The sequence below is a fragment of the Bufo bufo genome, chromosome 1, assembly GCF_905171765.1.
Source record: "Bufo bufo chromosome 1, aBufBuf1.1, whole genome shotgun sequence".
In the NCBI taxonomy this organism is placed as follows: Eukaryota; Metazoa; Chordata; class Amphibia; order Anura; family Bufonidae; genus Bufo; species Bufo bufo.
The window spans coordinates 767,971,518-767,988,648 of NC_053389.1; the positions used below are offsets into that span (position 1 = coordinate 767,971,518).

General features: G+C 45.9%; 1 protein-coding gene across 1 annotated transcript in view; it reads left to right on the top strand.

Moving 5' to 3' along the window:
* The window catches only part of PLEKHA2 (pleckstrin homology domain containing A2), a 100,890-nt gene that overhangs the window by 74,292 nt on the left and 9,467 nt on the right, over positions 1-17,131 (top strand). Inside the window, 1 exon segment of the mRNA XM_040414749.1 lies at positions 15,647-15,710. Within this exon segment, the coding sequence (XP_040270683.1) occupies positions 15,647-15,710 (64 nt within the window).

Consider the following 17,131-nt stretch of genomic DNA (forward strand, 5'->3'; position numbering starts at 1 on the left):
ATGGGCATCTATCAAATTTACCCCTGCTCCACTGTCTAGAAAAAAAGAAATAGACTCCGTCTTAACACCAAAAACAATAACCGCTGGTAACACAAATTGAGATGTTCGTATGGAGGAAACGTATACCCCCCGGCTGACATCCTCCGCACAGCCTGGGGTTAGTAGTTTTCCGACGGTCTTTTGTTTTTGAGAAAGGAGGGACAGACAGTAATGAAATGACCCTTCCCCCCACAGAAAAAACAAGCCCCCCCCCTACGGCGAACTTCAGGAGGACGGACCTGACGAGAAGTTCCGCCTAGCTGCATAGGCTCATCTAAGTCAGTACAGACTAATTGTTGCTTGGGAGAGGTAACCAATTGCTCAGGAATTTTCGATCTCTCCCTAAGACGCCTATCTATTCTGATAGAGAGGGACATAACAGCATCAAGGGAAAGGGGGGTCTCATACAGCGCCAGTGCATCCTTAACCCTTTCAGATAACCCAGAGCAGAACTGACTCCTGAGAGCCGGGTCGTTCCACTGAGTATCCGTAGCCCACCTACGGAACTCTGAGCAATATTCCTCTGCTGACCGATCTCCCTGTAGGAGTCTCCGTAACTTCGACTCAGCCAGGGCGACTCGGTCAGGGTCATCATATATGAGACCCAAAGCCCCAAAAAATCCCTCCACTGACCGGAGAGCCTGGGAACCAGGGGGTAACGAGAACGCCCAGGATTGTGGGTCCCCCTGAAGCAGGGAAATGACAATCCCAACCCGCTGTTCTTCATTACCTGAGGAGTAAGGGCACAACTTAAAGTATAATTTGCAGGCCTCACGGAACGTCGCAAATTTGTCCCTTCCCCCAGAAAATCTGTCAGGAAGAACAACCTTGGGTTCTGTAACTACCTGGTTACCCATAGCAACCGCTGGGGGTGCGGTCTGCTGCATTTGCTGCTGTTGTTGGAGGACAGACGCCTTCAATCCTGCCACCTCCAAAGAAAGGCCTTGAAGCTGTTTTGCCAAGGCAGCAATAGGATCCATATTGGATTCTAAGTAGAGAAAAAAAAAAAAAAAAAAGAAAAAATTTATATTTTTATTTTTTTCTCAAAAAGTAAAGGCCAGTTATAATATCACGGTCGGCGTGACTATCACATACGTGACACAAAGGGAGGGAACAAGGAAGGCCCTGCCCAAGTGAGAGGGAAGGTGGTGACCCCTGACTCACCTAGCGGCTGGCACCTGGCTGCCCTGACGTCCCTAGACGGGTTCCTCACCCGTACGCCGATCACGTGCCTAAAGCCCTGGCTTTCCCTAAGCTGAGCCCTAGATAGTGAACAGGGTGGTGGGAACACTAATCCGCACCACTAGCTCTAAAGGAAAACACCAAGGGAAGGACAGACAATACAAACTCAACATATAATCCCAGGTGGGCGACAACAGGAGACAACAAGAAGCCCAACAGGGATCCGGAGGGTAGCACTCTGGAACGACAACCAGGATTCACAACTCCAGTGGGTCAGTATAGATGTCCAGGCAGGAAGCTCTATAACTGGCAACTAGAGAAGTGTGAGGGGAGAATATAAGGAGGTTGGGAGTGGCAGACAAGAAACAGCTGAGGAGGAGAAGCTACGGATCCCTGATTGAGACAAAAAGGATAGCAAGGCAAACACAGAAAACAATCACTAAGAAACAACGTGATCTTTAGATATAGAGCGCGCAGCCACCCGCTGCGACCTCCTGACCCCGGGTATAACGGAGTCAGACGTGGCTCTTGATACCCTCGTGACAGCAGCACAGAGAGGAGTGCCGGGAGTTTGAATCTCCCGCCTCTCTCCCCGCACCAATCAGCACCGAGGACAGCACCGCAGCCCCCTAATGCTCGGACTGTGATTGGTGGTGTGTAATCACACCACCGATCACCGTCCTTTGATCACCGTCCACCGATCACCGTCACCGGAGACCCGAATGGACCGGAAACGCAGCAAACCGCAGGTCTTAATTGACCCCCCCCGTCGTTGTGACAGGATGCCCGCTGAATGATTTCAGCGGACATCCTGTTCCTATTAACCCCCGCCGCGCCGCAATCTAGTTTTAAAGTTATGACGTACCGGTACATCATGGGTCCTTAAGGACTCGGGAAACATGCCGTACCGATACGTCATAAGTCCTTAAGGGGTTAATATTAATTGGACCCTGGGCAAGAATTTACTTGGGCCCCCTGGATCCCGCTTTTCACACCCTAGCATGCAATCACGGCCTCCACCACAATGTGCAGATAGTACTGTACTACTAACCCCCTCCACCCCCCCCCTTCTCCAACCACCCAGCACCCTTCTTACTCACATAAAGCAAGTAATAGATATAATAGAGCTTACAGTGAATTACTGTAAATACTTACAGTTCTGAAGACTCCAGCAGGCTCAGAATCAGTGCTCTGGGCAGCTGGGCTCAGGGGTGGAAGTGGGCACCGCTCTGCAGTTCAGGAAGGAGACCGGGGCTCATTCTAGCGTTGCAGTGCCTCCGCGTGACGTCACGGCGAGCGGCCTATGCAAAGGGCAGGGAAGGTCGGGAGGAGGAGCAAGCACGTACCGTATTTTTCACTATATAAGACGCACCTGATGATAAGACGCACTTAGGTTTTTGAGAAGAAAAATAAGAAAAAAAATTTTAACCAAAAGGTGTGCTTTTGGTGGGTTTTGAACTAATGGTGGTCTGTGGATGACACTATTATGGGGGATCTGTGGGTGACACTGTTATGGAGGGGATCTGTGGATGAGGCACTGTTATGGGGGCATCTGTGGATGATGCACTGTTGTGGGGGCATCTGTGGATGACACTGTTATGGAGGGGATCTGTGGATGATGCACTGTTATGGGAGCATCTGTGGATGATGCACTGTTGTGGGGGCATCTGTGGATGATGCACTGTTGTGGGGGCATCTGTGGATGACACTGTTATGGTGATATCTGTGGATGACACTGTTATGGAGGCATCTGTGGATGACACTGTTATGGGGATCTGTGGATGGCACTGTTATGGGGGCATCTGTGGATGATGCACTGTTATGGGAGCATCTGTGGATGACACTGTTATGGAGGGGATCTGTGGATGACGCACTGTTATGGGAGCATCTGTGGATGATGCACTGTTGTGGGGGCATCTGTGGATGACACTGTTATGGTGATATCTGTGGATGACACTGTTATGGAGGCATCTGTGGATGACACTGTTATGGGGATCTGTGGGAGGCACTGTTATGGGGGCATCTGTGGATGATGCACTGTTATGGGAGCATCTGTGGATGACAGTGTTATGGGGGCATCTGTGGATGACGCACTGTTATAGGGGCATCTGTGTTTATGACACTGTTATGGGGGGATCTGTGGATGACACTGTTATGGGGGATCTGTGGTTGACACTGTTATGGGGGGGATCTGTGGATGACACTGTTATGGGTGGGGGGAATCTGTGGATGCTCACAGCAGTCTTTATATGTATGTAAAGTGTAGGCATGGCTGGAGCTAGACATCTAGTACTCACTATCAAACATTCAAACTACCGTAGCAGGCAGGCAGCCCGGCAGCGTAACGTAACTCACTCAGTCATGCTGCGCGCCTGCTCCTCCAACTTTATCAATGAAGCAGGCGGAGCAGGTGCGTGACGGAGTGAGTGACGTTATGCGGCCGGCCGGCCTGTCTGCTACGGTAGTTTTCGGGACACGGAGCCGGCGGAGCAGAGCAGATATTTTTGGATGTCATTGTGGCTGTGGGGCAGCTGCCCCTTTTGCCCCGCGTTAAAGTCGGCCCTGGCTAGCACTGGAGGGGGAGAAGGAGAAGAAGACAAATCAGATGCCCGAGGACATCCTTTCAACAGAAAAAATTGCGTTGTTTGCTGTGATTTTTTAATGGAATCCGAGACAGAGCCTTTTACACAGAGAGTATCTAATGCTTCATCTTACTAACATATCGTCATCATTGTGTTTGCTTTGAAATATGAGAATGCTCCGCATGGCACATGAAGGAAGTTCCTTGCACTTTACTTTGCGATTCCAAAAATATGACAAGTGTACTAAACAAATTTTTCAATTGTGCCAAATCACATTGTGATTAGAGAGGACTTGTCACCAGTCAAAGAGGTTTGTTGTCCCATCTGGCGCATTGATAGCATATCGATACCATCAATGTCAGATAGGTTCTACCTTTGGAACCCACTGCTACTTCCAGAACAGGGCCCGAAGTGAAGGAGAGCATACCCTCTATTCACCACTGTGGGACTTCCGAAAATAGCTGAGCACTGGCTTGGCGATTTCCAGCAGTCTTATAGCAGTGAGTGGAGAGGTGACCATGCTTGTGCGGCTTGCCCTCCTTTCACCGCTATGGGACTTCCAAAAATAGCCAAGCAAGGAAATCACGTGCGCTGGGTGCTCTCCTTCACTTCTGGAGATGACATCTGACACTGAGGGCATATCTTAGCGGTATGCCATCAATGTCCCACAAAATTTTAAATCAAAGTATTCCCGTGAATGTTGAGTAAGTAAGTGCAATTTATTTATTTTTTCGCTTTCCCCTTCTCCCGTTGTAAAATTGCACGCGGCACACCTTCACAGAGGTACTTAGAGTTAAGAGTTTTAACTGGTGACAGGTCCTTTTAAAAAACGTCCTATCATTTTGAGTGAGCAACTCCCATGCAGCCCTAGGGATCTCCATATTTACAGACTACAAACAAACCTTGTGTAGTCAGATCCTGCATCCGTCCCTTACTTTTGGTATAGGAGTGTAGAGGCAGTATTCGTACCCGGACCCTGGTATCTCATGAAACCCAAGTCAATTTTATGAACATCTATGTAAATGGCAGGTGGAGGGCTGCTATAGATTTTACTACCATAGTGGCAGACCATGCGACTGCTATGGGGCCCAGGACAAGAGGGGGCCCAGTCTTAGTTGGGATCATCTTCTCTTCTACTGGGGGTGAAAACTTGGTCAGGACTCTACCCTCTAAAGGAACAACTTTTAGCAAATTAGGCAGTGGAAAAAAAATGTCCCAAGGGTCATTGAAAGGGGTTTAGGTGGAAACCCTTGTATCCTGTGTGGGGGTCCTGGTTCGATCCTTGCTATGGGGCCCCTTACTTCTCTATGTATGCCACTGCTTTGAGCCCAGGTCTTTCAAGTTACACCTCCACCTCCCTTGGTGTGCGCTTGGCATGCTTATCTCCAGTTGCACATTGTAGATATTAACTAAAGTTGAAAGATTCATTAAGATTACAGTGTAACGATCCCCTGCAGCAAGAGCTGTGCACAGCTGTGACACCAGAGGAAACCACAGCACACAGGATGTCTCTATCTGAGTTTCCTCACCTTTTTGTACCACTCCAAACCATCAGCAATGTGCTAGACCGCCTGGCCACACCTAATGTCCAAACCGTGACCCCATTATCAGTCACCAAGTCTTTAGAACAGCAGGGTACATCAACAGCATCTACATACTCAGCGCAAATCTTTAGATTTTTATATTTCAGTCAATTTATCTTCATCTCAGCCTTTAGCATTGGCTCTTCAGTCAACAAATATAATATAAAGTATCTTTGTATTAAATCTTGATTTTTTGCTGTTCTCACTTTTTGCAGTTTGTATTTACTTTGTGTATTGTAGAGAATCGGTTCTCTGCTGTGGATGGGTCTTATGTCTTCATTTTTATAGTAAATATGGCTTTTCTGAATGTCCAGGACATCACAGCTCTGGGGTATTGCCATCATTAATCCTGTGAATATGCCATAAATGCCTGATAGATATAGGTCTCACTCTCGTTTATCCTTTTGTGTACTCATGGTGGCCTATTTCCGTCATTGACTGAAGCAGGGAGGAGAAGTTGAGAACCCAGTACAACAGGCCACCTCTCCATGGAATTTAGTGGGAAAGTGGATGCTGTGAATTATATATCATCCCTGCCAACTCTTCCAGAAAATGGGAAGACCTCCTGGACTCACGGAAGAGTTAGAAAATCTCCAGGCCATAGACTCTACTGGGAAATCTCCCAGTGGGCCTATGCCCAGGGGGCCACCTGAGCCTTCCTCATGGCTGCCAGCCAGCCAGCTAAGGGCTCTTTCACACCTGCGTTATTGTCTTCCGGCATAGAGTTCCGTCGTCGGGGCTCTATGCCGGAAGAATCCTGATCAGGATTATCCTAATGCATTCTGAATGGAGAGTAATCCGTTCAGGATGCATCAGGATGTCTTCAGTTCCGGTACGGAACGTTTGTTGGCCGGAGAAAATACCGCAGCATGCTGCGCTTTTTGCTCCGGCCAAAAATCCGGAACACTTGCCGCAAGGCCGGATCCGGAATTAATGCCCATTGGAAGGCATTGATCCGGATCCGGCCTTAAGCTAAACGTCGTTTCGGCGCATTGCCGGAGCCGACATTTAGCTTTTTCAGAGTGGTTACCATGGCTGCCGGGACGCTAAAGTCCTGACAGCCATGGTAAGTGTAGCGGGGAGCGGGGGAGCAGTGTACTTACCGTCCGTGCGGCTCCCGGGGCGCTCCAGAGTGACGTCAGGGCGCCCCAAGCGCATGGATCACGTGATCGCATGGATCACGTCATCCATGCGCATGGGGCGCTCTGACGTCATTCTGGAGCGCCCGGGGAGCCGCACGGACTGTAAGTATACCGCTCCCCCGCTCCCCGCTCCTACTATGGCAACCAGGACTTTAATAGCGTCCTGGGTGCCATAGTAACACTGAAAGCATTTGGAAGACGGTTCCGTCTTCAAATGCTTTCAGTACACTTGCGTTTTTCCGGATCCGGAGTGTAATTCCGGCAAGTGGAGTACACGCCGGATCCGGACAACGCAAGTGTGAAAGAGGCCTAAGTAATGATCTGTCGCTCCCAATGTTAACACTGGGGGCGTCAAGTAGTTATGTACCTGGCTAGCTACCACAGGTGCCCTTCTGATTCCTGAATTCAATTGTATTGCCATTCTGATGCAACTGGAGTAGGAGGACAGAACGTGGCAGCTGACACTGGCCACCACAGAGGGGCAGATTCTTTGGAGGTATTTTGTTCTGCTGGGACATATTTTGTGCTGCACTGTGGTTTTTGATGCTGCTAGGGCAGTTTATTATGTTGCACTGAGGTATTTGGCTCTGCTGGGGTGGTAGTTTGTGCTGCAACATGGTATTGCTGGCTCCGCCTACTTGTGTTGACCCTGCCTTCTGTCAATTTGGACCCTCCTACAACATGGGGTCACATTGCAACATAAAAAAATTCTGAAGGCACATGCTACTCTCCCGAATCACTGTTCCCAAGAGTTGTCAAGTAAAATATATATATATAATATATTATAAGTATAATATATATATACTTTATATATTATAAGTAATATATATATATATATATATATATATATACACACACACACAGGCACACACATACACACACAGTGCCATCCTGGTGATCCGCACGGTTACCCTCATTGTATAAATAACATATTTCACTTCCTCTCTACTATTTATTCACAGAAATAAGATCTGGCGTGTGATATTTTACAGTTGCTTAATAATGAGCTCCCCCTGGTGGCAAATTTTACAAATTACACATAGAGATCCAACCCCGAAGTCTGATATTTTCAATTAATAATTTTCGCTAATCTCCAGACAATGGGAGCGTTTCCATGATTTCTTCTTGAACCTTGACAAGAAATTTATTTTATTTCTATATTTTTTTATATTTTTGACCCTATGTGCAAAATGATCTCAATATGTTAGTTTCAAGGGATGCTTTATAGACAGCGCCTGTAAAATCTAACGTTACATCCGGCCTAATAAAATATCTGACACTTTTTTTTATTATTCTTATTCTTTTTTGCTGTTTTTACCTCCTTTTGGGGTGCTTTTTTGCTAAACAAAAACTGCTTCTTCCTGGAAAGCAGCTTATGGATATTTTCCAGGTGATTCCAGGAGATTTATTTATATATATATATACACTGCTCAAAAAAATAAAGGGAACACTTAAACAACACAATGTAACTCCAAGTCAATCACACTTCTGTGAAATCAAACTGTCCACTTAGGAAGCAACACTGAGTGACAATCAATTTCACATGCTGTTGTGCAAATGGGATAGACAACAGGTGGAAATTATAGGCAATTAGCAAGACACCCCCAATAAAGGAGTGGTTCTGCAGGTGGTGACCACAGGCCACTTCTCAGTTCCTATGCTTCCTGGCTGATGTTTTGGTCACTTTTGAATGCTGGCGGTGCTTTCACTCTAGTGGTAGCATGAGACGGAGTCTACAACCCACACAAGTGGCTCAGGTAGTGCAGCTTATCCAGGATGGCACATCAATGCGAGCTGTGGCAAGAAGGTTTGCTGTGTCTGTCAGCGTAGTGTCCAGAGCATGGAGGCGCTACCAGGAGACAGGCCAGTACATCAGGAGACGTGGAGGAGGCCGTAGGAGGGCAACAACCCAGCAGCAGGACCGCTACCTCCGCCTTTGTGCAAGGAGGAACAGGAGGAGCACTGCCAGAGCCCTGCAAAATGACCTCCAGCAGGCCACAAATGTGCATGTGTCTGCTCAAACGGTCAGAAACAGACTCCATGAGGGTGATATGAGGGCCCAACGTCCACAGGTGGGGGTTGTGCTTACAGCCCAACACCGTGCAGGACGTTTGGCATTTGCCAGAAAACACCAAGATTGGAAATTCGCCACTGGCGCCCTGTGCTCTTCACAGATGAAAGCAGGTTCACACTGAGCACATGTGACAGATGTGACAGAGTCTGGAGACGCCGTGGAGAACGTTCTGGTGCCTGCAACAGCCTCCAGCATGACTGGTTTGGCATTGGGTCAGTAATGGTGTGGGGTGGCATTTCTTTGGAGGGCCGCACAGCCCTCCATGTGCTCGCCAGAGGTAGCCTGACTGCCATTAGGTACCGAGATGAGATCCTCAGACCCCTTGTGAGACCATATGCTGGTGCGGTTGGCCCTGGGTTCCTCCTAATGCAAGACAATGCTAGACCTCATGTGGCTGGAGTGTGTCAGCAGTTCCTGCAAGACGAAGGCATTGATGCTATGGACTGGCCAGCCCGTTCCCCAGACCTGAATCCAATTGAGCACATCTGGGACATCACGTCTCGCTCTATCCACCAATGTCACGTTGCACCACAGACTGTCCAGGAGTTGGCAGATGCTTTAGTCCAGGTCTGGGAGGAGATCCCTCAGGAGACCGTCCGCCACCTCATCAGGAGCATGCACAGGCGTTGTAGGGAGGTCATACAGGCACGTGGAGGCCACACACACTACTGAGCCTCATTTTGACTTGTTTTAAGGACATTACATCAAAGTTGGATCAGCCTGTAGTGTGTTTTTCCACTTTAATTTTGAGGGTGACTCCAAATCCAGACCTCCATGGGTTAAAAAATTTGATTTCCATTTTTTTTTTTTGTGTGATTTTGTTGTCAGCACATTCAACTATGTAAAGAACAAAGTATTTCATAAGAATATTTAATTAAATCAGATCTAGGATGTGTTATTTTTGTGTTCCCTTTATTTTTTTGAGCAGTGTATATATATATATATATATATATATATATATATATATATATATATATATAGTAAAAACAAATTGAAAATAGATGCTGTTTTTCAGGCAATGGTCCAAGGGAAAAAATATGGAAATTAGGTAATTCGCAAACTATATAAAGAATGTTAAGGCACACAGTTTTCTTGCATGGAATGCATTTTTTTTAACCAGTTAACCAGAGTGCTTATTTTTGGTGTTTTTAATTGTAGCACTTTAAAACATAACTTTATTTTGTTCTTTTTCATCTCTTATTGAGAAGACTATGGGAGAAACACTGGAAAAAACAGAACCTAGATCATGAGTTTCAAAAAAGTTTAAAAAAATGCTAATAACTGTAAAAAATGCCCAAATGTAACACAAAAAAAGGGGGCGAATGTATCAAATTTTTACGTGTCCAAAAGTCGCAAATGTTGGTGCAAGTACTGTTTTGCACCAAATTTATGACTTTTGTCAGTTTTTTCGTCGCCCTCACCACTTCTGAAAAGTGGTTTAAGAGTGGGAGTGGTTAGAAATGGTAATTTAACTAGTATCAACGCATTTGTTTTTTAAAAAGTTACAAGAAGACGCAAAACTACTCCAGCAGGGAGGGACATAGGAAAAGGGGAGTAACACTTCAGTGAGCCGCTGAAGAGCTGGTGCAGAGGATGGGATTGGTAGTGGCCCTGATGGGTTGTTGTGTCACAGTGTACTTCCTCAGGTCGTTGCTCCCATGGGATCGGTGCAGTGGAAAAGTAGTTTGAAGAATCAGGTCAGAAGTAAATGTATAACAGTCTCTCTTTACTTAGTGCAAAATATAACTTGTCGCATGTCCAGCAGTATTAAAGGGGTTATCCCATGAATAATGTAAAAAATGAAAATCAGACATCATATAGAACATGACAATGCCTTTCTAATAAAGCTAGAACCAGCCATGTACCTCACATGGATCCAGAGATCTCCCCATTCATTGCTCTACTAGATTTAGCTCAAGGGGAGTGTCCTTTCTGCTGCAGCTAAGGGGGCGTGTCTCAGCTCTCCCTATCACAGCTCAGGAGGCAGTTGAAGGATTAAACTGAGCATGTGCGGCCTTCTCAGTGAGCAGGTCAAAGAAATAAGAAATTAAGTGGCAATATAAAAATCCATTTTACTGAATAACTAATTTTTAATTACATGCATTTACAAAAGGATTTAGGTGCTGGTTTGAAACTGTAGAATATTTTTCGTGGGACAACCCCTTTAAGTACAAAGTGCAGTTTCTGGCACCAGATGAGGAGGTATGGTTGTGTGGTAATTTAATGGCACTAGCAGGCACTTGTAGATATAGGTGTCCACTGTGTGATACATGCTTGAAGTTTGTATTGCATGGTAGTTATTCTAGGTGCTGGGTGTCTGTCCTGTTTCCATCACCAGCAGCAGGGTCTGTGAAGCTGAATCTAGCTGGTCACTCTGCTGACTTTGTCTGCTACAACTTTTCGAAAAGACGTATCTTGACTCTGGCAATCTTCCTGAAGTAAAGGTCTTACAGGAGAAAAGTACCAGGCTCATTAAGTAGGAGCTCTGACATGTGCTTCCTACCTCCACACTCTTTACCAGGAACTCCCCCTCCTGGCAGGAAGCAGGAACAGCCCACTCCTACCAAGAAGGGAGGAACAGAGTGGTTAGCCCTGTTCCTGCCAACCATACCTCCTCTTGCTGGAGTACGTGGCAGAACATAACATTAAATCCTTACATAATAAAACATCTGCAGGTCTGGGGTACTGCAACATTAGTAAAAACAAAAATGTAAGGTTTAAAGGGTTTCTGTCACCAGATTTAACCCTATTAAGATAGCTGACATTAGAAATGTGCTAATGTCAGCTAAACCTAACTAGCCTATTCCTACTTTTATCTATGCCCCCGTTACGCCAGAAATCTAACTTTTATAATATGCTAATTAGCCTCTAGGAGCAGGGGGGGGGGGGGGCGTTGTTCCTGCTCCTAGAGGCTCCGTTCTCCCACCTTTGTCGCCTCCCTCCAAGTCCTGATTGACAGGGCCAGGCAGTGCTCGCATCTGTCCTGGCACCCTGACCTCCATCTGGTGCAATCCCGCTCAGAGCATTGCACTCTGAGTGGGAGCAGCAGCAACAAATTGACTGACAGAGGCTTCTCTCACCCCAGTCACTCACTAAAGACAGCGGGCATGTCACTCTGTGACTGACTGAGGGTGAGAGAAGCACTCCAGGCCCCATGGAGCTCACCTTCAGGTCTTTTTGGGGTGAAGAAAGTGGCCACCCTAGCTCAAAGTCAAAGCAAAACTGACTTCAAAAAGTCCCAGCATCAGGGGCGCACCACCAATGAGGTCAGGTGAGGCGATTGCCTCAGGCAGCACCAGGTAGGTACAAGAGAGGGGCAGCCGACGGGCCATGGGCTGAAGGGAAGGGGTTAGGTTAAGAAATTGACATTGGGGAGGGAGGCGCGCCATTTCAGTTCTCGCCATAGGCAGCAGAAAGGCTAGGTGCACACCTGCCCAACATGAGACATATCCACCTTTGTCAGTGGACCGTAAAGTAACCAGCAGAAAAACCTAAAAAAGTGCAGTAAAAAAGACCACAAAGAAGAAAAAGAAAAGAAAAATCTATGTATTAAACCACCCTAATGGGTTATTTGGGAAGATACATACACGTTACCTGCACTGATACATTGTAACAAACCATTTGAACAGGAGAGAGATTTGTGCTGCTGATATATATAGCTCATAGAGAATTCACTATAACGTAGTAAACTCTCAGTCTTGAGACATCCAAGTCCATCCAGATTCTCAGTCTCTGGATGTTTCCATCCGCTGGCCGTGGTGAGGTTCTGGAACACAAAGTGTAGTAGAAAGATCCGGCTTATACAAGGATTATTTCTGGACCAAGGGATGGTGGCATTAACCAGAAGACCTAACTGCATGCACCTTTATACAGGTCTCCATATAACCAGGGAGCATGAAATGCGTCATGGGGGGGGGGGATAAGGTGCAGTGATGTGATGCCCTCGCCACCTCTGTATATGACTTTCTTAAGATCTCTACAGGGTAATGATGAAATCTGCTGCATAGAAAGTCACTTCAGTTAGAAGACAGCAGAGCCGTGTCTGCGCAGAGCTGCCCAGTCCCTACCAGTCTGACACAAGGTGTGGATGTGGGCGGTGGAAATGTGTACATGGCACGTACAGCCCTGCCGACTTATTCAACTCGACCCAACGTTTGGACAGCCATCATGTATCAGCTGGTAAACCTAATTACTGGAACATCATAATTGCTTCCCATCTTAATGAGGTCACGTCTAGCAGAGCGCACAGAGGAAGGCTGGCGCGGAGAGCAGTCATGTATTTATGTGTACCGTATAGTCAGGCTATAGTATCTATAGGCACATGTTTAATTAGGATTATACACCATGCAGAATGTGGTCAATGGGTAAATTCACGGGTACGGGTATACATACTGAATGCAGTGCACATACAAAGAAGCAAACCGCCATACCATCCACATAATTAATGCCACCATATCATTGTGTTAGATTATCATACGTTATAGTTACTGGATTACTAATGTTACTAGATTTTTCGATTTGGGGCAGGAAGGATTTTTTTTTTTTACTTATTGTGCCACAAGGGTTTTCTGCCTTCCCGTGGGTTAACATTGCAGGATAATAAGCTGAACTGGATCAACGTATGTCTTTTTTTCAGCCTTGCAAACTGTGTTAGGGTACTTTCACACTTGCGGCAGAGGATTCCGTCGCCGGAACTGCCTGCCGGCTGAAAAACGTATGCCAACTGATGGCATTTGTAAGACTGAAAAATGCCTGATCAGTCAGAAAAATGCATTGAAATGCCGGATCCGTCATCTGGAAAAACGCATTTATTTTTTTCACCTTTTTTTCGATCTGCGCATGCGCAGACCGGAAGGACGGATCCGGCATTCCTGTATTTTGAATGCCGGATCCGGCACTAATACATTCCTATGAAAAAAAATGCCGGATCTGGCATTCAGGCAAGTCTTCAGTTTTTTTGGCCGGAGATAAAACCGTAGCATGCTGCGGTTTTATCTCCGTCCTGATCAGTCAAAACGACTGAACTGAAGACATCCTGAACGGATTGCTCTCCATTCAGAATGCATGGGGATAAAACTGATCAATTCTTGTCCGGTATAGAGCCCCTAGGACGGAACTCAGCGCCGGAAAAGAAAAACGCTAATGTGAAAGTACCCTTATATACAGGACACATAGGGTAAAAATAAATGATGCCGTTATATAGTACATAAATAATACTCCCATATAACTGTAAGTAAAGTATCCCATTAACAGCACCATCAGAGTGCCTCCAATAATAGTGAGCCCAGGGGCGTAGCTATAGAGGAAGTGGCTGCTTTGGGGCCCGGACTCAGACGGGGCCCGCCCAGGAGGAGGACTAAAGGAGTTTATTGTCAGAGCCTCCTCAACAGTATTATACAATGACATTATATACAGTGACAGTACATAAAGTGTAGGAAATGGATGGAGCAGCTGCCGGCCTGGTCTGAGAGAGCGATCTTTACTAGCCACAGAAGTGGGGGTTCCATGAAAGGAGCGGGTTGCAAAGAAGTTACTGGGGAAGGGGAGCCCCATTCAAAAAATTGCTGTGAGGCCCAGTCATTTCTAGTTACGCCACTGAGTGTGCCCCTCAGAAATTGCAGCAGCCAACTGTAGTAATATTACTTATCATGATTTAGGACAGTGAAGGGGTTAAAGGGTCTGCCCAGTTTAGTGTCATGTACCCTAATAGGGAATGGGGTGGAGTGGGGGGCTCTTTTCAGGATCTTCACCTCTTCTGCAGAGTAGGCAGTGGTTACACAGAACCCATTGATGTGAATGGACGCCGTGTAATGCTTCATTTCCCCTGTGGTGGCGCTGCAGAGAAATTGAACACTTGTTTCCCTTCAGAATGAAGCTGATTACTTGGGAGTTACAGAAATGTGACACTTCATGATAGTGAGTGTCCAAACCGCATGATCCTTTTAGTGGTTACCTCTGGAAATCTATGGTAGTAAAGGGGTAAAATGTCAATGTCGTGATTTTTTTTATTTAAAGGGAATCAGTCATCCTTCTCTGTCATTATTTATGGTGACACATGAGTAGTACTGCAGATATGGAGTCTGGATCTCTATTTTCTATTTTCCTGCTGCCCCCCATGCGCTCAGAGCTGCATTGAAATACATTGTTAGAACTTCTGTACATGAGTCCTCTCCAATATGTTAGAACAGCACAGCAGTCCGGACTGTGTATTTCAGCACAGCTTTGAGTGCTGACAGCGGGGTAACCGCAGAAAAATTAAAAAAAATAGTGATCAGGACTCCTTATCTGCAGTATTATGTATGTATTTGAAAATTGGGGTGACAGATTCCCTTTAAATCGGTTTGAACCCTGCCTATTAATTCATTCATGTCTATAGTGGGTTCACATAGACATTGCTACAGTGTAAGATTCTAGCTGCCAACAGCCACCACTAGGGGGAGCTCACTGCATACAGATTTTTAGAGCTAGCATTGAATTCAACGGCAGCTGTGTTAATACCTATGTGAGGAAATCCCTCTGGTGGCAGGCTGCATCTGAGATCTGCAATAACCGGTGTGCAGAAGGGAAGTAGATTTTACCCTGCATTGCCCCTTCCTTTGCATACTCCATCAGGATAGGCCATCAATATCTGATCAATAAGGGTCCAACACCCGGAACGCCTGTTCTGTAGTAGCTCTGGAAGTCGGTCAACTGTTACTGCAGCACTGCTCTCATTTAGGCTATCAATATAAAGGGACTGGAGAACCACATTGTCATACAATTCTGGTTTCCTGTAGTCACCACTAGGAGGAGCTCAGTGCATACAAATGTATAAAGCTCGCATTGCACTCCATCACAGATTTGTCTTTAGTAAGCTTCTAAGCTCCCCCTAGTGGTGACTATTGGCAGTGAGAATATTGCTATTTAATTACCGTATATTGGTGATTTGGCTGGGCCCATGAATATAGAACCACTTGTACTGACCTGATGGTAAAGTAAGATTATAAATGAGCTATATGTTATTACTATTTATATTACTTACATGTTATAACGATATTATTGCAGGGATTTGCTTATGAGGGACAATTTGTTTGAAGTTATTACTTCCCCCAGAACTTTCTACATCCAGGTAAATGTTTTTCTTTTTTTCATTTATTCAGTATCATAAAATTTTAGATGCCATAAAGACTTATTCAAATGATTTACATGGCATTAATGACTTTTTGTAATCACTTTTAAAAACTGTAAATGAAGGTGCAAAAAATACATTTTTGGTGCATTTTGCTTGGTAAATATCTCCATATAAAGTCAGTATGATCGCAAAGGGAAGTAATGGAAACTATAGATAACATGACGTTTGGATCTAGAACATCAGATATCATAGTGGGACACCAGTATACAGCCTAGACAGGTGGCCAGGGGGGTATCAAACATAGCAGTTATACCTGGGTCCTGATGCCTGAGGGGACGAAAGGTCTTTTTTGACACAAAGGAAGGTTGTGTTTCAGGAGCTTTAAAATACACATGGAGTGCTGGTGCTACTCGCGGGCGGACGGGGAACTTAAAGTAGCCCCGGAAAAAAAACTAAAAGACGCCCCATGCTGTAGGCAGATCCAAATTGATAGAAGGCTAGGACAACACAAGTTGATAGGAGCAACAGTACCGTAGTGCTGCACAAAATATCGCCCCAGCAGAACCAAATACCACAGTGCAGCACAAAATATCGCCCCAGCAGAACCAAATGCCACAGTGCAGCAGAAAACACTGCCACTCTGTCTGCAGTATTCAACTGTATCACCATCCTGAGGACAGCGATACAGCTGAATTTACGAGGGCATTACGAGGGGTTCTCCGGGAATTTGAAAAAATGAAAATACTTTTAAATATTACTTTATTATAAATATATTTCAAAATACCTTTCTTTACTTATAACGGCTCATTTTGTCCAGGGAGCAATCATTAGGAGAAATAAAAATGTCCGCCGTCCTATTAGTTCACACAAAACCTGCCCTAATCACACAGCTAAGCTCTGCCCCGCCCAGGCAATTGATACAAGTCGTGACGTCACTGGGCCTGCGGTAAACAGCAAGAAGGCCGCGGCACTACTGCCAGTGCCGCTGCCTTCTCAAACAACTGATCGGCAGGGGTCCCGGGTGTCGGACCCCCGCCGATCAGATGCTGATGATCTCTCCAGAGGATAGATCATCAGTTAAAAAAAACTGCAGAACCCCTTTAAGTAATTTCAGCCCCGTTATTTTATTAATTTCTGGAGAACCCATTTAAGTACCTGAGGCCCCTAGCATTAATTACTACTGAGAGCATGGGATCATTATGTATCCAGCTGGTGGCTGAGAGGAGGGCTCGGTTGGCCACCTGGGCATTGGACCAATGGAAAATTTCCCTGTAGGGTCTATGGTCAGTCAACCCCTGGTCCTACTCCAACATCAAAACAGAAAAATCAGACCTTCATGGCTTTGTTGAGAGCAGACATCCTGTTGGGATACCTCATACTTCATCCCCAGCTGACATTCAGGATTGTGCAAGTTTGTT